The sequence below is a fragment of the Malus domestica genome, chromosome 12, assembly GCF_042453785.1.
Source record: "Malus domestica chromosome 12, GDT2T_hap1".
Classification (NCBI taxonomy): domain Eukaryota; kingdom Viridiplantae; phylum Streptophyta; class Magnoliopsida; order Rosales; family Rosaceae; genus Malus; species Malus domestica.
In genome coordinates, this window is record NC_091672.1 from 1,747,815 (window position 1) to 1,771,449 (window position 23,635).

Below are 23,635 nucleotides of genomic sequence, written 5' to 3' on the forward strand. Positions count from 1 at the left end.
GGGAAGTTTGGTTAAATCACATAATGGGCAGCCTTTGGTATCGAATTCACCATCCACGAGATTCGAACCTAAGACCTCTCACTTCCAAATGAAAAGGAATACCACAAGACCATAGTACTGAATAACTTAAACGATAATTTTTGAAATAAAGGATATATTGTTCTTCTAGCAGAAACGCTTATAACAAAAACGTTTATCAAAGAAAGTGACTTATATTGTTCATTTCCTAATGGGCTCCAGAAAATCAAATCAAAATTCCTCCTTTACAGCAAGTCCACCCATGATTTTTAGCTATGGGCTAGATCCCATATCCAATCCAACATTCACCTCTATCCATTTCTTCTAGACATGGCTGATGGAGCCTTGGAAGTTGGGAGCAGCCATGTCGACTCTAGTCCAAAGCCTAATTTCATGGCAGTTACTAGTCACAATTGATCGAGGGTAGCATAATCATAACAATATATTCTAAATTAATCTCATCCGTTAAATACTTGGTGAATATTAACTATCATGGGTGGAGAGTTGTAAAGAAAAGCCGAAGACAGTTTACCATTAAGTGGATAGTAGCGATCACAAGTTCCCTCCAAGACTCAAATCCACCAAACGAGTGGAAATGCTCTTAAAATCCAATATGTGGCCTCCCTTGTCCTCATTTGTTTCTATAAATAAAAATTCCAATAAAATGAGGCAAGTCTCTAATAATTCGGACTACTCGACAGTTTGACTTTATATTTATTAAGAGTAATACTCGGTAGATCAAATTTTTAGATCATATCTGCAAACTTTGTAGTGTTACTAATAGGAAATAAACACGTTAATCAACACTTAAATAATAATACAATCATCAACAACCACATAATATGGTTTAAATAGATGATCTTCCTAGCAATATCCATCTATTAGATTGGCAAAGTAAGCAAAAATCATACTTTCTCAACTTAATCCTGAGCGTTCATTTTCCGTACCATTAAATCCGAAGTATTGTAAAATTGTTAAAATGAGATAAAGAGTAAATTGTAGCAATGGTCCATAAACTAAAAATTTATTACCATTGGTCCTTCAACTCATCAAAATATGTAGTTATGGTCATTTTCGTTAACTTCATTAGAATTTTGTCAAAATAAGTTATGTTGGAAGGACCATTGCTACAGTTGGGGTCCCTCAACTCATCAAAAGGTGTAGATATGGTTCTTTTCGTCCACTTCATCAAAATTTTGTCAAAATGAGTTATGTTGGAATGACCATTGCTACAATTGGGTTAAAATTGAGGGATCATTTGGATTAAAGTTGAAGGACTAATGGTAATGAATTTTTAGTTGATGAACCATAGCTGCACGTTTTGATGAGCTGATGACCAATGATAATAGATGTTTAGTCTCTAATAATTCGGACTACTCGACAGTCTGACTTTATATTTATTAAGAGTAATACTCGATAGATCAACTTTTTAGATCATATTTGCAAACTTTGTAGTGTTACTAATAGGAAATAAGCACGTTAATCAACACTTAAATAATAATCCAATCATCAACTACATAATATGGTTTAAATAGATGATATTCCTAGCAATATCCATCTATTAGATTGGCAAAGTAAGCAAAAATCATACTTTCTCAACTTAATAATGAGCGTTCATTTTCCGTACCATTAAATCAGAAGTATTGTAAAATTGTTAAAATGAGATAAAGAGTAAATTGTAGCAATGGTCCATAAATTAAAAATTTATTACCATTGGTCCTTCAACTCATCAAAATATGTAGTTATGGTCATTTTCGTTAACTTCATTAGAATTTTGTCAAAATAAGTTATGTTGGAATGACCATTGCTACAATTGGGGTCCCTCAACTCATCAAAAGGTGTAGATATGGTTCTTTTCGTCCACTTCATCATAATTTTGTCAAAATGAGTTATGTTGGAATGACCATTGCTACAATTGGGTTAAAATTGAGGGATCATTTGGATTAAAGTTGAAGGATTAATGGTAATGAATTTTTAGTTGTGGGACCATAGCTGCACGTTTTGATGAGCTGAGAGACCAATAATAATAGATGTTTAGTTGAGGACCATTGCTACTTTACTTAAAAACCCAAGTAACAACTAACAAGCATTGACAGCAAGGAGCAGAGCTCAGCTAGTTGAGCAGCTCTTATTCTCTTGAGTCATGGATCTGGGTCATCTTCTCCACCTCCTAATTCCCTCATGGAAGTCTGTAAGCACTCTTCTCTTAATCCCATCACCACACTTCCTTTAATCCCCCTTACGCTAATTAATTAATTAATTGGTCAATTTCTTAATCCATAATATTCAGGTTGCTATTCTGGCATTGTTCTTCACTTACTTGGCCATTGCTGGATCGATACTGCCCGGAAAACTTGTCCCCGGAGCCACTTTACCGGACGGCTCTCGGCTTCATTATCGATGCAATGGTGTGCTTTTTGAATGCATTCTTACTCATGCACATTACCTGTTTGTGTAAATGTTTGTGTGAGCAGGTCTGATTTTGTGTAGAGAGTTTGATATAGTTTGACTTTTTTTTATTTGTCAGGTCTGCTATCACTTCTGGTACTGGTTGGGCTTATTGGGGTTGGTGCTAAGATGGATATCGTGTCGCTTAATGTATGTGATCACTCCTACTTCAATGTGGTTTTTTCGGATTGTTAATTTCGATGTACTGACTATTGTTGTGTTGATGGTGTGGATCATTTTTGTTCTTGAGAGTTTTACTTAATGGCTTGTTCATATTTACATCCTGCCTCCAATTTTGTGTTCAAATACGTTGTGAGATTACACCTGCATTTGATCATGTTGTGGAATTTGAAGATGATTTAACAACCCACATATTGGCAAAAATTTGAATGATATCAACTGTTATTTAAGACAAATTAAGTAAACTAAATGGGATTGATGCATACTGGAAAGTAGAAAGTTGTTCCACATGCATCTAAATTCATCCATTCTCTAAACTTATCAAAATCAATCCATCATAATACATGGTTTAGCTGCTGTCAGTGTTACATCTCTCTCTCTCTCTCTCTCTCAGAGTGGTGCAAATGAATTTTTGGAGACTCAATGTATTAACATCATAAGACCGTTTGCAGGCAATATCAGATAGAGGACTAGAGCTGTTATCAACAACTTTTCTGTTTAGTGTTCTGGTAAGTTAGGAATCTATTGACATAGTTTTCCATGTTACGTTGCAGTTGGTAAAGTGTGTGCATAAACCTTGGTTTGATTGTTTAATATAAAATTATCTTTATTTCCGCTCAGACGGACAATTATGAGTTAAAAATTGAGCATGTCAATGTTTCGGCTTGTTCTCATGTGGAAGAGATTCCATATGGGCACCGCCACAACCTCGTAGTAACTGGGACAGTGTTCACTCTGAAATACCAAAGATAAGCCAAAACTTCAATATGAAATTAATTGGATTGGGAGAATAATTAGGTCATTCTGGCATGCAAAGATATATGGATAAAAAATATCACGAAATTTTTCATAGTAATGTATGCTTCATCTACCTTTTATTATGAGACACACATGGTAAAGAAGAAAATCAATTGTCTGCATTCACTTATATTTAACCACCATACTTTACATTTTTAGTGGACGAGTAGTAGATCATCAGTATTAAGTCTTCTTCTCTTATCAATGCTAATGTTAATTGATATGTAGTTGTTTTCTCAATTGCTTATTATGTTAGGTCACACTGGTACTTTACGCTGTGGGCTGCAAGTCGACCAACCAGGGTTCTTCCCTAAAGCCTCATGTCACAGAGAACCTTCTTGATGACTGGTAGTTTAAGCATATTGTCTAACTTATTCCAAGTCATCTCCATTGGGCGAAATGGTTTATATTCATATATGATATAGAAACTTGTAAAAATTGTTTATATAAATATAACAAAACATATATATAGAGGTTTTAGTACAATTTTGTCTTACCTGCCTTATGGGAATATTTTCATTTTCTCAATTAGACAAGAAAATGGTAGGAGAGGATGTATTAGAGGGGTTTTAGTACTGATACTGTGTAACCTGTCTTATCATTCCTACCCTAGACTCTGTTCCATCTGCATGATTAGACAACCTGAAAACTCCCCCTGTCCTGACATTTACGTGCAAGATTATTCTTTAATTATTTAAAATTGTTTTGATTCAAAAGCAGATTTGCTGAATATTCTTTTGACCAATGAAAAGAAATCCATATGTTGTGGTTTAGAACAACAACAACAACAACAACAAAGCCTTTTCCCACTAAGTGGGGTCGGCTATATGAATCCTAGAACGCCATTGCGCTCGGTTTTGTGTCATGTCCTCCGTTAGATCCAAGTACTCTAAGTCTTTTCTTAGGGTCTCTTCCAAAGTTTTCCTAGGTCTTCCTCTACCCCTTCGGCCCTGAACCTCTGTCCCGTGGTCACATCTTCGAACCGGAGCGTCAGTAGGCCTTCTTTGCACATGTCCAAACCACCGTAACCGATTTTCTCCTCTTTCCTTCAATTTCGGCTACTCCTATTTTACCTCGGATATCCTCATTCCTAATCTTATCCTTTCTCGTGTGCCTACACATCCAACGAAGCATCCTCATCTCCACTACACCTACGTGTTGATGCTTCACCGCCCAACATTCTATGCCATATAGCATTGCCGGCCTTATTGCCGTCCTATAAAATTTTCCCTTGAGCTTCAGTGGCCTACGACGGTCACACAACACGCCGGATGCACTCTTCCACTTCATCCATCCAGCTTGTATTCTATGGGTGAGGTCTCCATCAAATTCTCCGTTCTTTTGCAAGATAGATTCTAGGTAGCGAAAACGGTCGCTCTTTGGTATTTCCTGATCTCCGATCCTCACCCCTAACTCATTTTGGCCTCCGTTTGCACTGAACTTGCACTCCATATATTCTGTCTTTGATCGGCTTAGGCGAAGACCTTTAGGGCGTGTTTGTTTGAGCTCGCTAGCTTTCGCTAGCTTAGACTGGACTAACTATCACTGTAATCCTGTGTTTGTTGCACACACGGACTAGCGTTAATGAGACTCGCCTACACTAACCCCGACTAAATGATTCGCTAGAGGGGCTTCGCGAGGCCCCCCAAAATCGGGCGGATTGCTAAGACCACCTCTGTCTGGTTCGCCTCTCCTCACTTCGCCCCTCCCATCTGCTTCTTCCTCGCTTCCACAACTATTTTCAAACCCATATCCCGCAAAACTCAAAAAAAAAAAAAAATGCAGTCGTTCCATTTTTCAAATCCAGATCCAACCTGCAAAATAGAACCCAGAAACCTATAAAACACACACACACACAAAATCTGCAGTGGGTATAAGCTTAAATCAACGATGGGATTGACTGAAGGAAAACCAAACCCAGAAAACATGAAACTCCTTGATTGCAAACCTTCTCCATCTCCCACCTTCAAGGCAATCACACATGCACCCCAACCCCAACTCCTAAATTTTCACTTTATTTCTTGCTATGTGGTTTGATTTTGAAGGTTTGCAGTAGATTATGAAGTTGTGAGAGGAAGTGAGGAGGGAGGGAGGGAGGGAGGGAGAGAGAGTTGGACAGGATAAGGAAAAGGGAAGAGACAAGGGAGAAAAAGGGAGAGAGAGTCGGACAGGATAAGGAAAAGGGAAGAGACAGGGGAGAAAAAGAAGGAAATAGTTTGACCAAAATAGGGAGATTCTAGAAAATGAAAAAAATAAAAAATAAAAAGTGAATTAATTTTTATTATTTTTATTTTTCTGTTTTTTAGTCCGACACTGCACCAAACGCCTCACTAAACTAGTCCAGCTTAGTCTAGTCTAAGCCAGTCCAGCTTAGTCCCTGCAGCTAGTCCAGTCCGAGACAGTCCGGTGCAACAAACGCACCCTTAGATTCCAACACTTCTCTCCAAAGGTTAAGCTTCGCGTTTACCCCTTCCTGCGTTTCATCTATCAACACTATATCGTTTGCGAAAAGCATACACCAAAGAATATCATCTTAAATATTAAGTTTGTGATATTCGCTAGATTGCTCCGATCATTAGTGTGGATAAGTATGTAAATGGATAGAGACAGGAAGCAAACACAAGATGTACGTGGTTCACCCAGATTGGCTACGTCCACGGAGTAAAGGAGTTCTCATTAATTGTGAAGGGTTTACACAGTATATAGGTTCAAGCTCTCCTTTAGTGAGTACAAGTGAATGATTTAGTACAAATGACATTAGGAAATATTGTGGAAGAATGATCTCGTAATCACGAAATTTTTAAGTACCGAAGTGTGGTATCGTCTTCACTTGCCTTATCTGTCTCATAGGTAGATGTGACATCTTCTTTGGAAGTACTCTTCCTCCCTCCAGGGGTGATATATTTAACTGGTGGAGATGCACAAGGTAATGTATCAATTTCACTTGACGCTTACTTGTAGTTTCAGGCTTGGTCAAGCGCGATACAAACCATGTAGTAGGAGTCCCTCAAGTCGCCGAGCTAGGGGATCTGCTGAAAGAGGTGACAGACAAGGTAAGCAATCAGAGCTCCAAGCAATCAATCCCAGATCAGAAGTTTGATTTCGAGTTCCGGCTGATTGTTATCCTTCTCCTTATCTTGCAGGTAGCATGAAGGATAAATAGAAGAAAAGGAGAAAAGGTGATATGAGATACTTTTGCTTTTGAAGAAGTAACTTTCCACAGGCTTATTCTTGAACTGGGCTGGAGGGTTTTCTTGTTTCCACCAGAGTATAAGACCGACTGAAGAATTTGAGGGTCAAAACAAGTCCATCAAATCTAGAGTACGTTCGACCCTGCTGATATGGGATACTTTTGTTGTTGACAAAGTAGTGGATGTATAGGCACGTGTTCTGTTGCGCTTGTCTCCACATGCTTCCTTGTATCCTTCTCACTTGCCCTATTTGTTCCTCAGGCAGATGTGGTATCTTCTCAGGAAGCATAAGATGTTGAAGATGAGTACTCGAGAGCAATGGGGTTCCAGGTAGTCAGTTCCGGACTGGAAGCTTGATTCCAAGTGTTGACTGATTGCTCTTTTTCTCTTTGTCTTGCAGGTAAGAACAAGGCCAAAGGAAAAGACAGGGAAAAAGCATGATATGAGATACTCTTGCTTTTAACCCTGATGATATGAGATATTCTTGCTCTGATGTAGCTTGTTTGCAGAGGTATTCTCGGGGGGAAAGAAATCTGAATATTTCGAGAGGCTTCGTTGGGAGTGCCATCTCAGATATGAGGAAGGGTTGAACATTTTTGCAGGTCTGCCTGTCCGTTGAGGGTGGAGGTCGACATATATAAGAGTCTCCCTAACAAGGAGTAATACTATTCTTTTACCCTGCTTGGTCATAGCATGGTAGTGGGAGCTGCCAGCTTCACGTGTTTTAACTCTGTCAGAGCACTTCGAAAAAGTGGTCTGTGGTATCTGGAAAGCTGATGTTACGTGTGAAGATTACAGACAAGCTTTATCCAAGGAGATCTGGCTCTCGAAGTTGAGAAAGCGGTGTGAGGATTACAGACAAGCTTTATCTAAGGGGCTCTCGAAGTTGAGAAAGCGGTGCCTCTTCGGTTTTCGAACAAGCAATCCTGTCAGGGATCTGTCTCTCGAGATTCGGAGAACGGTGCCTCTTCGATTTTTGAGAAAGCAATCTTGCTAGGAGTCTGGCTCTCGAGATTCGGAGAGCGGTGTCTCGTCGCTTTTTGAGAAAGTAATCATGTTGGGAGTCTTGCTCTTGAGATTCGGAGGACGGTGCCTCTTCGATCTTGAAGCAAGCAATCTTGTTGGGAGTGTTTTCTTGAATGTGAGTAAAGGTTAGGCCTGTTTGCTAGTCTACCTTGCCACGGAGCACAGAGGTTGACCCACAAGGACTTTCCAATTATCCAGCAGTGGTCATGTTTCTTTACCCTTGTAGGTAATAATATGGTAGCTAGACCTTCAAATTTTATGTGTCTAAACTTTGTTAATGCTGTTTCTTTGCTATTCTTTTACCCTTCTTGGTCATAGCGATGTAATGGGAGCTGCAAGCTTCACGTGTCTAAACTTTGTCAGAGATTTTGGCAAAGTTATCTGTGGTACCCGTGAGCTGATGTTGCGTGTGGAAAGTGAATGATTGAACAGTAACATTCACGTGCTTTCTACTTCACTAGAAATCTTCGACAGAATGCCCGTAATTTCCGCAAAGTTGAGTGTGCATGTGACAGGTACTGACAAGGCTGAAAAAGCAGGTGCCTCTTCGATTTCTGAGATCGGCCCTCGTGGTCTCTGAGCAGCCCAGCTTTTGAGAAAGCAAGCGCCTCTTCGATTTCTGCGATCGACCTTCGTGGTCTTTGAGCAGCCCAGCTTTTGAGAAAGCAAACGCCTCTTCGATTCCTGAGATCGGCCCTCGTGGTCTATGAGCAGCCCAGCTTTTGAAAAAGCAAACGCCTTTTCGATTTCTGAGCAGGCGCCTCTTCGATTTCTTAAGCTCTATCGAGTGCAGATTTTTATAGAGGCTGGTATTAAGTTCCAAAGCACACTTGAATCTCCATCAGTAGAAGCTCCCTTCTTGCATTTCTAAGATCTTGATTTATCCGACCTCTTTTCTCTTCAACACCTTTGAAAATGTCTGGCCCCTCCGACCGTCGTTTTGACTTGAACCTTGTTGAAGAGGCAGCCACGCCTTCTCCAGACAACATATGGCGCCCATCCTTCTTATCCCTTACTGGTCCTCTTACCGTTGGGGATTCCGTGATGAAGAATGATATGACCGCTGCGGTGGTGGCCAGGAACCTTCTCACTCCCAAAGATAACAGACTACTTTCCAAACGGTCTGATGAGTTGGCTGATAAAGATTCTCTGGCTCTTAGTGTTCAGTGTGCAGGTTTTGTGTCTAATATGGTCCAACGCCTATTTGCTCGAACCCGCCAAGTTGAATAATTGGCGGCTGAAGTGATGAGTCTCAAACAGGAGATTAGAGGGCTCAAACATGAGAATAAACAGTTGCACCGGCTCGCACATGACTATGCTACAAACATGAAGAGGAAGCTTGACCAGATGAAGGAATCTGATGGTCAGATTTTACATGATTATCAGAGGTTTGTGGGTTTGTTCCAAAGACATTTATTGCCTTCGTCTTCTGGGGCTGTACCGCGTAATGAAGCTCCAAATGATCAACCTCCGATGCCTCCTCCTTCTAGGGTGCTGTCCAGTACTGAGGCTCCGAATGATCCCCCTCCGGTGCCTTCTCTTTCTGGGGCTCTGCCGACTGCTGAGACTTCTCCTAAGCAACCTTTGTGAAGGCTCCCTCTTGTTTGTTTATTTTGACTCGTGTATATGTACATATTTGTAACTTCTTAGAGATATCAATAAATAAGCTTTGTTTCATTTCAACGTATTGTGTTAAATACACCAAAGCCTTCTTCACTAAGTTCTTTGAATTTTTCTTTTGTTGAAGCTTGTATGTTGAAGCTTTGTGAGTGGAGCATGTAGGTTGAGGTAGTGTTCCCTTAATTTCCCGAGTGGGGAAAACTTCTCGATTGGAGACTTGAAAAATCCAAGTCACTGAGTCGGGTCGGCTATATGAATCTTAGAACGCCATTGTGCTCGATCCTGTGTCATGTCCTCCGTTAGATCCAAGTACTTTAAGTCTTTTCTTAGACTCTCTTCCAAAGTTTTCCTAGGTCTTCCTCTACCCCTTCGGCCCTGAACCTCTGTCCCGTAGTCGCATCTTCTAACCGGAGCGTCAGTAGGCCTTCTTTGCACATGTCCAAACCACCGTAATCGATTTTCTCTCAGTTTTCCTTTAATTTCGGCTACTCCTACTTTACCTCGAATATCCTCATTCCTAATCTTATCCTTTCTCGTGTGCCCACACATCCAACGAAGCATCCTCATCTCCGCTACACCTATTTTGTGTACGTGTTGATGCTTCACCGCCCAACATTCTGTGCTATACAGCATTGCCGGCCTTATTGCCGTCCTATAAAATTTTTCCTTAAGCTTCAGTGGCATACGACGATCACACAACACGCCGGATGCACTCTTCCACTTCATCCATCCAGCTTGTATTCTATGGTTGAGATCTCCATCTAATTCTCCGTTCTTTTGCAAGATAGATCCTAGGTAGCGAAAACGGTCGTTCTTTGGTATTTCCTGATCTCCGATCCTCACCCCTAACTCATTTTGGCCTCCATTTGCACTGAACTTGCACTCCATATATTCTGTCTTTGATCGGCTTAGGCGAAGACCTTTAGATTCCAACACTTCTCTCCAAAGGTTAAGCTTCGCATTTACCCCTTCCTGAGTTTCATCTATCAACACTATATCGTCTGCGAAAAGCATACACCAAGGAATATCATCTTGAATATGTCCTGTTAACTCATCCATTACCAACGCAAAAAGGTAAGGACTTAAGGATGAGCCTTGATGTAATCCTACAGTTATGGGGAAGCTTTCGGTTTGTCCTTCATGAGTTCTTACGGCAGTCTTTGCTCCTTCATACATATCCTTTATAGCTTGGATATATGCTACTCGTACTCATTTCTTCTCTAAAATCCTCCAAAGAATGTCTCTTGGGACCCTATCATACGCTTTTTCCAAATCTATAAAGACCATGTGTAAATCCTTTTTCCCATCTCTATATCTTTCCATCAATCTTCGTAAGAGATAGATTGCCTCCATGGTTGAGCGCCCTGGCATGAACCCGAATTGGTTGTCCGAAACCCGTGTCTCTTGCCTCAATCTATGCTCAATGACTCTCTCCCAGAGCTTCATTGTATGACTCATTAGCTTAATACCCCTATAGTTCATGCAATTTTATACGTCGCCCTTATTCTTGTAAATAGGCACCAAGGTGCTCTTTCGCCACTCGTTTGACATCTTCATTTTCAAAATCCTATTGAAAAGATCAGTGAGCCATGCTATACTTGTCTCTCCCAAGGCTTTCCACACTTCAATCGGTATATCGTCTGGGCCCACTGCTTTTCTATGCTTCATCTTCTTCAAAGCTACAACCACTTCTTCCTTCCTGATTCGACGATAAAAGGAGTAGTTTCTACACTCTTCTGAGTTACTCAACTCCCCTAATGGAGTACTCCTTTCATGTCCTTCATTGAAAAGATTATGAAAATAACCTCTCCATCTGTCTTTGACCGCGTTCTCTGTAGCAAGAACCTTTCCATCCTCATCCTTGATGCACCTCACTTGGTTTAGGTCCCTTGTCTTCTTTTCCCTTGCTCTAGCTAGTTTATAGATATCCAACTCTCCTTCTTTAGTATCTAGTCGCTTATACATATCGTCATAAGCCGCTAACTTAGCTTCTCTCACAGCTTTCTTCGCCTCTTGCTTCGCTCGTCTATACCTTTCACCATTTTCATCGGTCCTATCCTTGTATAAGGCTTTACAACATTCCTTCTTAGCCTTCACCTTTGTTTGTACCTCCTCATTCCACCACCAAGATTCCTTTTGGTGTGGAGCAAAGCCCTTGGACTCTCCTAATACCTCTTTTGCTACTTTTCGGATACAGCTAGCCATGGAATCCCACCTTTGGCTAGCTTTCCCCTCTCTATCCCACACACACTGGGTGATTACTTGCTCTTTGAAAATGACTTGTTTTTCTCTTTTTAGATTCCACCATCTAGTCTTTGGGCACTTCCAAGTCTTGTTCTTTTTTCTCACTCTTTTGATATGTACATCCATCACCAACAAGCGATGTTGATTAGCCAAGCTCTCCCCCGGTATAACTTTGCAATCCTTACAAGTTATACGATCCCCTTTCCTCATTAGAAGAAAATCTATTTGTGTTTTTGACGACCCACTCTTGTAGGTGATCACATGTTCTTCTCTCTTCTTAAAGAAGGTGTTGGCTAAGAAGAGATCATATGCCATTGCAAAATCCAAGATAGCTTCCCCATCCTCATTTCTCTCCTCAAAACCATGGCCACCATGAAACCCTCCATAGTTGCCTGTCTCCCTGCCCACGTGTCCATTTAAATCTCCTCCTATAAATAACTTCTCCGTCTGAGCAATTCCTTGCACCAAGTCTCCAAGGTCTTCCCAAAATTTCTCCTTCGAACTCGTATCCAACCCTACTTGAGGTGCGTACGCACTAATCACATTGATGAGTTCTTGTCCTATTACAATCTTAATTGCCATGATTCTATCTCCTACCCTCTTGACATCTACAACATCTTGTGTCAAGGTCTTGTTCACAATGATGCCAACACCATTTCTCGTTCTATTTGTGCCCGAATACCAAAGCTTAAACCCTGAGTTTTCTAGATCCTTTGCCTTAAGACCAACCCACTTAGTTTCTTGTAGGCACATAATATTTATCCTTCTCCTCACCATAACTTCTATTACTTCCATAGATTTTCCCGTTAAGGTTCCTATATTCCACGTTCCTAAACGCATTCTACTCTCTTGAACTCTACCCTTCTGTCCTAGCTTCTTCACCATCCCCCGTCTAATAGGATCAAAGTACTTCTTTTGTGTGTCCTGTGTAAAGTTGATAGGAGCATATGCTCCCAAACAACTTTGAGTGGAGTCGTTCGAAAAGAAGTTTCTATGGCCCCCTTGCTCATTTAACACTGCATCCGGGTGCCGATGGAGATACAGCGACCCTTGCTCACTTATCACTGTGTTCGGGCCACACAGCGCGCCACTTACGGGTGACGTCCTAGCTTTAGCGCGATTTCGTTCTGGATTCATTATCATAAGGATTCGACGTAACTGTGGAGTGCCGGCTGTCGACTACCTGACGCCCTCCCCCTCCTCTTTTATCCGGGCTTGGGACCGGCAATGTAAGATAAACTTACACAGGCGGAGTTTGTGGTTTAGAACAAACAGAAATAAATTAAATCTCAATGATTTTTGTCTTTACTGCTTCATCACATTGCAATGTGATGCTTGACTACTCTATCTTTTATTGTCTTAAAAATGAAGTGTTCATTTTTTGTATTTGCTTCAAACCCTTGTCAGATGCATCCTTCAATTAATTGATATGGACACTCTTACTTTGTTTTATAGGTGGTTTGGAATACAGCTTAATCCTCAGTTTATGGGCATTGACCTCAAGTATGTACTCCAGTCTTCAATATTCATGACATGTTCTAACACACACTCGAAAAATTAGTATACTACTATGGTCTTAACAATATCTTTTTGTTTATGTTTTAGTAATTTCTTTTGATTTCAAACCTTTATTACTCTTCCTTACCTGAAAATTTCCCTTGCCCCTTCTGTACAACAGTTCTTTATCTCTTACTGCGGTCTGAGTTTGTCTCCTTTCCTTTTCTATTCTTCTTTCCCCTTCCCTTTTCTTGTGCTTGGTCCTCATCATGTTACCATTTCCTCTGATTGCTATTACATTTTATACCTACTTGTATAACTGAGACAAAATTAGTCTGATATTAATAATATATATATATGAGTCTTATAAAGATGATATTCTCTTTTGTAGATTTTTCTTTGTTCGAGCTGGAATGATGGGCTGGCTATTTATCAACCTTTCGGTTCTCGCCAGAAGTGTTCAAGACGGTACCTTGAGTCAATCAATGATCCTCTATCAGTTGTTCTGTGCGGTAATCTGGGACCTCCTTTTATACGTGTATAGATTTGTTTCTCTACGCGTCTTAATATGAGGTGCATACAAAATTGTCACGTGGGCATCATCGCCCATACTATGATAGGAAATTAAGCATGCAACCATTGTCCCCCACTTGCACATTTCTCCTTCCTGCTGTGTGTGTGTGCGCGCGCGCATGTAAGGACAGATGTATGTTCGTATTTGTATATCTTTTGTTTAATGCTGGAAGTGATTGCTCAAAATTCTGTCATTTTCTCTCTTTTATTTTTTCCAGTTATACATCTTGGACTACTTTGTTCATGAGGAGTACATGACCTCCACGTAAGTACATTACCATGGCGTCTAGCTGAATAATTCAATTTAGTTTTATCCTGTGTGACTGTTTTATTTTGCATTACCAAATATCTTTTCACAATATGCTTCCCCTGGCAGAATTTGACTCATACACGCTCTCTGAAAATACGCCTGAGACACAAGTCTGATTGTATCTTTTGTCATTTCCGGATTACTTGCTATACCCATTTATTTTGTTTGTTCCTATGTACTTCGAGTTGTATGTTCTTTTTCATTTTTTATTTTTATTTTTGGACAGTGAGGAAAGAATTCATTAAATTTGTTCTGCTATATTTCTTCACGCTCCTCTTTCACTGTATTTTTTTTTATTGACCAACTTGTCAATTTGAGGTCATTATATGTTTTGTCTGTGCATATTCGATTTATTTTTACCTGGTTTTCCCTTTACAGATGGGACATAATCGCAGAGAGACTGGGCTTCATGCTGGTATTTGGAGATCTAGTCTGGATTCCGTTTACTTTCAGCATCCAGGCATGTAGCCTGAACTAGAGCTTAGATAGCTCAACTGGTTTTTTCTTTACTTCTGCTCCCAAACACATAGTGCACACTAAATACTTGATTTCTGTGCTTCCATACACTTTTGGTTGAGAACTCAGTTTGTCTATTGTCAGAACTGTAAAAGTTAAAGCATATTTGGTATAGATTCTATGAAACAGGCGTGATTTAGAAGCAAAATCGAAACCCTTGGCTGTTATATTCTTCATTGTTGTTAATATCTGCATGATCATTTCCTTTGTTAAAGGGATGGTGGCTTCTGAGTACCAAGGTGGAGTTAGGAACAGCGGCTGTCGTAGCAAATTGCTTGACTTTTCTGATTGGGTAATCTTCCCATCAACTTGTAGTTGGGATTTGAAGCTTTAGAACCTATTGCTCTTTGTGCATTTGCCAACATTACTTTTAATTTCCGTACTGGTCAGGTACCTAGTATTCCGAGGAGCCAACAAGCAAAAGCATGTCTTTAAGAAGAATCCGAAAGCACCCATATGGGGTAAGCCCGCGAGGGTCACTGGGGGAAAGTTGCTTGCTTCTGGTTATTGGTAAGGTTCCATCTATCACTTTCTTATCATCTTCTCATTTCTACGGATAAAAATTGATGAAAGTAAACAAAATGGTAAATTGAAGTACATCGCCATGTGAAGATATATTATTTGGACAATGTCGAAGCAATTTGGAAATTTTTATAAGTAAAGGTGTAATAAGCAAACAAGAGATGAGAACAACATGCGTTTAGTTCCAGAACTATTTTGAAGGAGAAAGAAAAACGAATGTTTCATCACAAACATTTACTCACATTCTGATTATTTTGGTGTAGGGGAATTGCAAGGCACTGTAATTACCTCGGGGACTTGTTACTAGCACTGTCTTTCAGCTTACCTTGCGGGATAAGGTAGTTTCGCTATTTCTTTACAAATGCTCATATATGTTTCTTGCAAAGTAATTATCCGTTTTGAATGTCACTTGTTTTGCAGTTCCCCAGTTCCATACTTCTATCCAATTTATCTTCTTATTCTGCTCATATGGAGAGAAAGAAGAGATGAAGCTCGTTGTGCCGAGAAGTACAGAGAGATCTGGGCCGAATACCGCCGGCTTGTTCCGTGGAGAATATTACCTTACGTTTACTAAGCTTCTGGACCCTGCACAACATCATCACGTTTAAGCTGCGTGGAGTTCATGCATTACTTCATTCATGACTGGTGAGTTATTTCAGAAGGAAAATTTAGTGCATCCTCAAACTATCATGGATTCGAACAAGTACCGCTAGACTAATAGTTAGCCGATATGTTCGTCGTTAATGTCAGTTGAAGAAGAAAAACAAAACGGATGATATTCCATCCATGATTTGATCCTGCATTTGTTGGATCAAAGTGAGCATTTTTCTTTTGAAGTAATGTGTACGATAAGAGACTGGTTAACATCAAGATCCTAATGTGGGTTGGGCTTGGGCTGTTCGGCTCTTAGTTTTTTGGGAACTTTAACGAAAAGCACCAAGTACTGTTCACTTTAACGAAAAATCACATTTTTACACTAAAAAGTCAATCATAATACTATTCACTTTACCCTTTATTTTGTCCTTATCATTAAAACTCAAAGTTTTCAAGTCATTTTCATTAGTTTTCCTTAGTTTTTATGTGTTATTTTTTGGCAAATTGATAGTCAAAATTATTATAATTTGGATAGTGCTATCGACATACTCATTTTTACTTCTCATCCGTTCTTATCAATTTTAGGTTGTCGAATCGGGTGAATTGAAAAAGGTCAATGAGAAAAAATTAAAAAAGGTCTGTAAAAGGTAAAAATAGGTGTGCGAATAGCATTTTTTTATCATTTTCAAAAGGAATTCAAATTCAAGCGTAAGAGGGTGTATTATTATGACCAACTGACTTAACTTCCGTCTGCATGGGTATTATGTTTAGTCCATGCATAATTGAGACATGCTTATTTTTTACGTTTGGGAAGTAATGATATAATAATAATAATATAATATTATATACCCTAGCGGAAAAGTGTGCTACTAACCAAATTATGCTCACCTAAAAGTCATAAACTAAAAGCTTGTGAGATGGCATTTTATAATGGATGTAGGGTTGCTTGGTAGTTGAGAAAGCTTTGTTTTGCACATTCAGTCAAATGCACACAGCCAGAGAATAACTAAAGAGCGGTGATTCGTGGCGGTGGATAAATTTTTACGGTGTTGAAAAAACGGTCAGATACACTAAGTATCATAATGTGTACACTAAGTATCATAATGTAAATAGTTAAAAAATTTATCCAATTATTTGTGTTATGTCACTTAATGTACTGAATTGTGTCTCTGACATACTGAAAAATCTATCGTGATGGTGGTGGTGGGTGTTCCCCTTTTTTCGTCCTTTGTTTCTCTTATCTCCACCTTTAACATCTATTCCTAGATCCTTATCACTCAACAACAAATAAAATACAATAACGCTCGACTTTTTATACGTAATGAGTCATTCTTTCTTAACTGTAACGGTTGGTTAGCCTTTCATGTTGGGCCATATATGTTGGATATGATTCTTATAAATTGACATAGAATTCACTCAGAAAGTTTGAAATTTTAAATCTAGTAACGGCGAGTTCAATTGTTTTATATAATATATGATTCTCGTGAATTTGATTCTTCTAGAATATGACTTGTATAACTATTGATCTCATAACAACAAACATAATGTTATAGAAATCTAACTCAGACGACTTAATTTTTATACATAAGAATTAAATTCACATAAACTCATTAAATTAAAAATAATATAAAACTGCATATATATCAAACCATGATTTGTCTACAAACAACAGAACATCCTCCAAATAAAAGAAGGGAGAAGGAGGGATGCTTCTTTCTCTCAACCTCTTTTGGCTAAGATTGTGCATTACAGAGGTGAAAGGGCTTGCATGTAAATTAGCAGCAAGAGGATGATTATGAGGTAGGACTAAACGTTAAGGGTAATGCTAGGAATACTCAATTTGTAGACTAAATTTTAAAAACTAAAAGATATAGAAGTTGATGATTGGTTTATTACTTAAGCGTTTATAAACACACTCATTTCTATTAGTAACACATCATTTAGTTTGTAAATTTAATCCTCCTAGCATTACCTATACATTAAACAACCCGTGATGGTGATGGCATTTCATTCAAGAAGTGGTCCCCTTCAATAAAGCAAGGCAAAGACTCGGTCGATGCCTAATTATCCTTTCCTTCCAACCTACGCAAAGAGAGAATGAGAGAGAGAGAGAGAGAGAGAGAGAGAGAGTTGCTTACAGTTGTTGTTCATTAGTTTTTTGGAAAACTTGGAAATTGTAGATAAAAATTATGGGCATCTCTACTCTAATCAACCCACATTTTGTAGCATGTTAATTAGCAACCGAGTGCACGTAATTAATGTCTCATTTGGAAGTGCTGTAAGTTCTTCAAGAAAAGTAATAGGGGAGGTGTGTTATAAAATCATTCAAAAAAACAGTTTAAGCGATTTTATATGGAAGCACATGGAGGTGCTTCTCTTCAGAAGTAATTATGACTCTTTCAAAATCACTTTCAAACGAGTCTTACATGATAACAATTCATCAAGCTTCACTATTACAATATCTTGTACGAAAATTGTGGAATGAACTATAATTATAGCATAGATCAATAATCTTAGGGATGGTCAATGGGTACCTATTTAGTTTTGTCGAGATCCATTTAAACGTAGATATGTGCTATTTGTGGTGGTGAGAGGTGATATTTGTGTTTGTGATGGTGATATATGGGCACTCATTGACCATCCCTATTTGTGATCCACGGTCTCAAAATTCACAAATCCTTATAATGAGCCGGTCCATACTATACAAACTCCATTCCTGTAATATAGGAAGCCAAAAAAATCTTTTTATGTTGGTAGGTCCCACTCCACCAATCTTTCAGGTTGCCACTCCCCCCATTATGTCTTTCGTATTCAAGAATCTTTTATTAAAAGGAGAAATTCTTACGGCCGACCGTTAACCGTTAAAATACTAATCAACCTTGGAATAGATGGGTCCCTACTTGTAGTCCTTAATTTGGGCACACCTTCAATGTGCTACCATATGTACAAACAGTCGAATGCAAGAATTTCTTTTATTTCTGTATGTTGAAAAGACGATTTGTGTTTCTCTTTCGACAATTACAACGACAAACTATGCATGATTAGGGTTTAGGGTTACCAATGTCTTTGACACAAAAGCAAGAAGGCATTCATATCATCACATTCAGAATGCATGATTCATCATCTGCAATTCCATAAAGGCTTTCCACCGATTCAACGCACATCACATGCAGATGATGATGCAGTTTGCAGAAGCAAGTAAATAAAACAAAACAAAACACTCACTTTTAGAAAGACGGACGTTTAAGGCATCTTCTTTTTATACAGTGCTCTTTCCAATTTGTATTTTGAAGGTTTGATCATCAAATTCGATGCAGATTAGTACCCTAATCTAATATTCAATACAAAATTAGCACCCTAATTAATCTAATTTGTTTTGGTTTTGAAGCTGGTAATTTAAAAAGTTCTTCACTGACAGGTGTACGTGCAGGTGGACTTCTCGAACTTGCCTGGTTATATATTGGTGTGCCACGAATCTCATTCTTCTTGTGAGTGAGACAGATCATATAGGGTTATATATATATATATTGGTTATTCTTAGCAGAGATTTCGCTCGTGTTCTTGGAGCGGGATGTCATAGTATCATCGTATTTTCCTTTATGTTCCTCTTTGGCTCTACTATATAAGGCAGCATATGGTCATTATACATGCAATGCAGAGATACTATCAATCCCGCTCAGTGAACAGCGGAGCGAAATCTCTCTTAAAATTTAAAAGGAAAAGAGGAGAGAGGGAGAGGGCAACTAAGCCAAAGGCAATGGTGATGAATCATGGGTAGGTAGGGGTACTTGTCAAACTTTGCGTTGCGTATGGTTAACTTGTTATTTGTCTACTCATATTTTTGTAAGCAATAAAGCGAGAAATTTTTAGTATGCCGAAAACATGATTTGGTATACTAGTGTTATAATATAAGTAGTTGAATTTTTTTTCTTTAAATTATTAACCAATTATATTTTTACATTTAATGTACAAATCATGTTATTAGCACACTGAAAATCTCTCCAATAAAACAAGAGAGAAGCAAGTAGTTCGTTCATCATTCACAAACTTCTTTTATCATCGTTTTCCTCGAGTTTGCATTTACTATTTTCACCCTAATTTATTTGTGAATGGACGGTGGATGTGTTAACAATATCTGGAATAGGATCCTCTCCGGATCCTCTTTGTGGGAATTCAAATGATCAATCAATCGTGTCTGTTCATCGTATATTGTGGGATTTGAAATTATTTAAATTTTTAATCTAAAATTGAATATAAATAATATCTAATAAAAATTAATCATACGATGTATAATGAACAGACACGATTAATTAATTCTTAGATACAAAATAAGGATCTGGAGAGGATCCTTGTCCACAATATCTCATCAACCCAAAGCCAGGTGAACTGATGACCTAATAAAAATGTACAGAAATCGAGATAGGAAGAGAGAGAGAGAGGAGAAACATGAAAAGAAACGCAAATCGAGATGGAGAGTGGGAGGGACGCACCACTTAATTCACCTCGTCTTGCGGCGGTCAACGATAAGCTGACTTTGAACTGAGTGGATGAAAACTACTTCAGTCAAGTTATCGTTGGAATATTCTCCTACTCATTTCAAAGTCATATTTGTCGTTGAGTGCCGCAACACGAGATGAATTACCAACATGAAAATGTTAAGAAGATTCTTAAATGTAGGAATTTTATGGATTATCTTTCACCTAATGTTTTTTTATACAATATTTTATAACATTAATATAGAAATTGACATTAAACTATAAGGTAGCAAAAAGTTTAAAAAGAATCTCATTTTAAGAGAGTCTCACTCATGCATTGGAACATATGAAAACTAATGAAAATGGCTCGAAAACTTTAAATTTTAATCACAATGACAAAAATGTGGTGTAAGTGAATAGTAACATGAGTGACTTTTTAGAGTAAAAATGACTTTTTCGTTAAAAGTGAATAATACTGGAAGTGTTTCGTTAAAACTCTCTTGAAACATTTCATAAACACATAAAAGCACAAAACCCAATGTATAATGCATACAAAAGTTGATAATCCTTGGGTACTCACTAGTGACTACTTACTTTCTTATTTTGTCGAATGATATTTAACACATGTTTTAGTGTTTTAAAAAATAATGGACATGTTATTATTATTATTTTTTATTTTTTATTTTTAAAAATAAAGAACACGTGATGTTACTTTATTAAATTAAATTAAAAAATAAATATATAAAACACTCATTAATGAATACCTAAATATTATCCTACAAAAGCTAAGCCATGAAATTCTAAAACAAATTCCCTATTTGTTTAAGAATTTGCTTTAGATAAAAAAAGCTGCATGAAGGGCCATTCCAATGGAATCAACAATTTGCTTTAGGACAAAGTAAAGAAAAACTTCAAACGCTTGTTGTCATATGAGTCAAATATAAAATCTCTTACTTACAAATAAAATAAAAATGTTATCAAACTTTAACACTAATTGATAACTACATTATAATTAAGTTGGAAATGATATTAATATTGATTTGTAGAAAGCTTAACCGTCTCTGATACTTTGAGTCTTGACACAGTAACTTGGTCTTCCAAACATTTTCATTTCCTTAATAATATAATAGATAAAAAAATAAGAAAAAGGACAAACATCTGAACTCACACAACCATATTTACAATCATTCTTTATTCAAAAACCTTAAATCAGGTCACATCAAATTAAAGCACCTATACATAGTTTCAATAAAATTACGCCTACTAATTTGCCCATTTAGTAGAATAAGAGTTTTCTTAATTCCAATGAAAATAAAAAAATAAAACTAATGAAAAGAATTTGAAATTTTTAAAATTTAATCAAAATGACATAAAAATGTTATAAGTGAATAATAATATAAGTGACTTTTTAGAATAAAAATATCTTTTATTAAAAATAAATAGTACCAAAAATATTTCGTTAAATTTCGAGAAAAAAATATATAAATTTGAGAAATGCAAAAGAGTTTCTAACAAAAGTGAAGCTCTCTATAGATTCTCCGCCAGATCATATCTTTGATAAAATATGACACCAAATTGACAAGGTAACAAAAAAATCATATAAAATTCACTTTAAGAAAATCTCTTTAACATTTCTCAATAAATTTTCTCTTAGTATTCTCCAAACTGAAGCCCAACTAATGGATTTACTTTTGTCCAAATCTATTTATTAGATAATAGATTAGATATCTCCACATTTTTTTCAGTGCCCTATACCATCCTATAGCATGTGTGAGTTTACATGAAAGTGCATGCCTCGAAACTTTTACACTTAATTTGACAATCAAAAATACATATTACTTTATGAACAATACTTGGCTACTCAAAGATGAATAGGAATTCCAACTCAAAATTCTTAGTGTTTTAATCGCAGAGCTTTGTGCTTATGATCAAAACTGTTCTTATTATAAATTACCATATAAAGATCGCATCTGCAAAAAATAATTAAAATTAAGATCGTTTAGTCAATTTATTGTAGCAAATACATAGACGGTTCATAATGTTTTTACCAATACCATTCATTTGTTTTAAAATAGTTTGATGACTAAACGACCTTAGTTTTAATTGATTTTTTGCAGAGGTGATTTATAATAAGAACGGTTCTTATTATAAACACGAAGTTCTATATATTAACAATGAACAATGAACAATTTTAAGAAATTTTAAGTAGAAGTTCCTACTCATCTTTGAGTAGCCAAGTATTGTTCTTACTTTATATACGTTTAAATTTCCAGCCAATTTTTCCCATAATGTTTAGATTTAAAGTTAAGAAACAAAACATATACAAAACTAAAATTGAACATAATGTAAATACAAAAATTCATTACAATATAAAAAAGTGTAGTAAATAAACATAAAAAATTAGAATATATCATAACTTTTAGATTGAATTAAGTCTGGCAAAGAAAAAATTGGATCGAAAGCTTCCTCTGGGTACATCTAGATTTCCAGCCAATTTTCCCATAATGTTTAGATTTTAGAACCTTTAAAATCGGGATATGATTTTTCAATCCAACTTGTACCCTAAGTAGTCCCAAATATTTGGATGAGCATGTGAGGTTTCACAAACATTTTAATATTGACATAAAAACAGGTATAAAGTATAATTTTAAATTAAAAAGAAAATAATATCATTAGTATAAGATGTGTCTAATTATGTGTACTATAAACAAAAAATGATATTTTATGCTGCCACATATGTATCTAATGTGTTCGCATTGACGACAAAAGTTTTGACACAATGAGTGACGTAATCAGTAAGTACATAAAATTTTGTTTTATATAAAGATGAGTGTTGACTATACATATTTTAAATCGCACTAACTGTGACTATTTTTATTTGTGTTGACAATGTATATTCAAACAATCATTGTAATTGTCATGTCAGAACAGTAGCGATCTAAATCTAATGCCATCAAACAGAAAGAAGGATTCCAAACCAATGAAATGTACACACATTTATGAAGTGTTGGTCTTTTTGTGTAACACCATTTGAACTTCTATTCAAAATGGTTTTACGTTAAAAAAAAATAAGGGATGAAATTCTAACAGAGTTACTCAAACTATTTTTTGTTATAATTAAGAAGAAAAAAAAAAAGAGGATTGGATTTTTACATAAAATTAAATAACTAGAATTTGAAGTTTTACTAAAGAGAGGAAAAGAAGAGGGGAATATAAAACATGAATCTTACTTTTGTGCAAAAATACATTGTGTAATACAACATTAGTAAATATGATACAAATAGTTTTATTTTTATTTAAAGCCGTCCTACTTGCATGGATCCAATGTCAAATCCCGCATTGACGACAAATCTCTAATATCTTCGCATTGACAAAAGTTCCAACACAATGAGTGACGTGAACAATTTTGTTTCATATAAAGGCGAATGTTGACGATACATATTTTCAATCAAGCTGACGATGATTATTTTAATGATTTATGTTGACGATGTATATTCAAACAATCATTGTAATCGTCATGTTAAAACGACCGCAGTCTAAATCTTGAACCACCAAACAAAAAGAACTCCAAACCAATGAAACAGTACAAACATTTATATTGTATAACCCCACACCAATCCTAG

The 23,635-nt window shown here is 37.0% G+C and overlaps 1 protein-coding gene and 1 long non-coding RNA gene across 3 annotated transcripts; both read left to right on the top strand.

The window, feature by feature from the left end:
• The first annotated feature begins 1,880 nt into the window (after positions 1-1,880).
• On the top strand, positions 1,881-15,813 carry LOC103449393 (delta(14)-sterol reductase). 2 transcript variants are annotated; one of them, XM_070809643.1, is made up of 13 exons: positions 1,881-2,209; positions 2,309-2,426; positions 2,546-2,616; positions 3,099-3,155; positions 3,701-3,792; positions 12,981-13,028; positions 13,414-13,534; positions 13,814-13,860; positions 14,284-14,365; positions 14,637-14,713; positions 14,812-14,931; positions 15,207-15,281; positions 15,364-15,813. In XM_070809643.1, the coding sequence occupies exons 1-13, from the start codon at positions 2,162-2,164 to the stop codon at positions 15,515-15,517; spliced, it is 1,110 nt and encodes a 369-aa protein (XP_070665744.1). In that variant the 5' UTR covers positions 1,881-2,161; the 3' UTR covers positions 15,518-15,813. The 2 variants fall into 2 exon arrangements, with proteins under 2 accessions (XP_070665744.1, XP_070665745.1); XM_070809644.1 differs by lacking the exon at positions 3,099-3,155 and having other exon boundaries at positions 2,057-2,209.
• On the top strand, positions 6,364-7,078 carry LOC139190020 (uncharacterized). The gene is made up of 3 exons (XR_011573987.1): positions 6,364-6,497; positions 6,588-6,765; positions 6,897-7,078. It is a non-coding gene; the product is annotated as an uncharacterized lncRNA (long non-coding RNA).
• Positions 15,814-23,635: the final 7,822 nt, after the last annotated feature.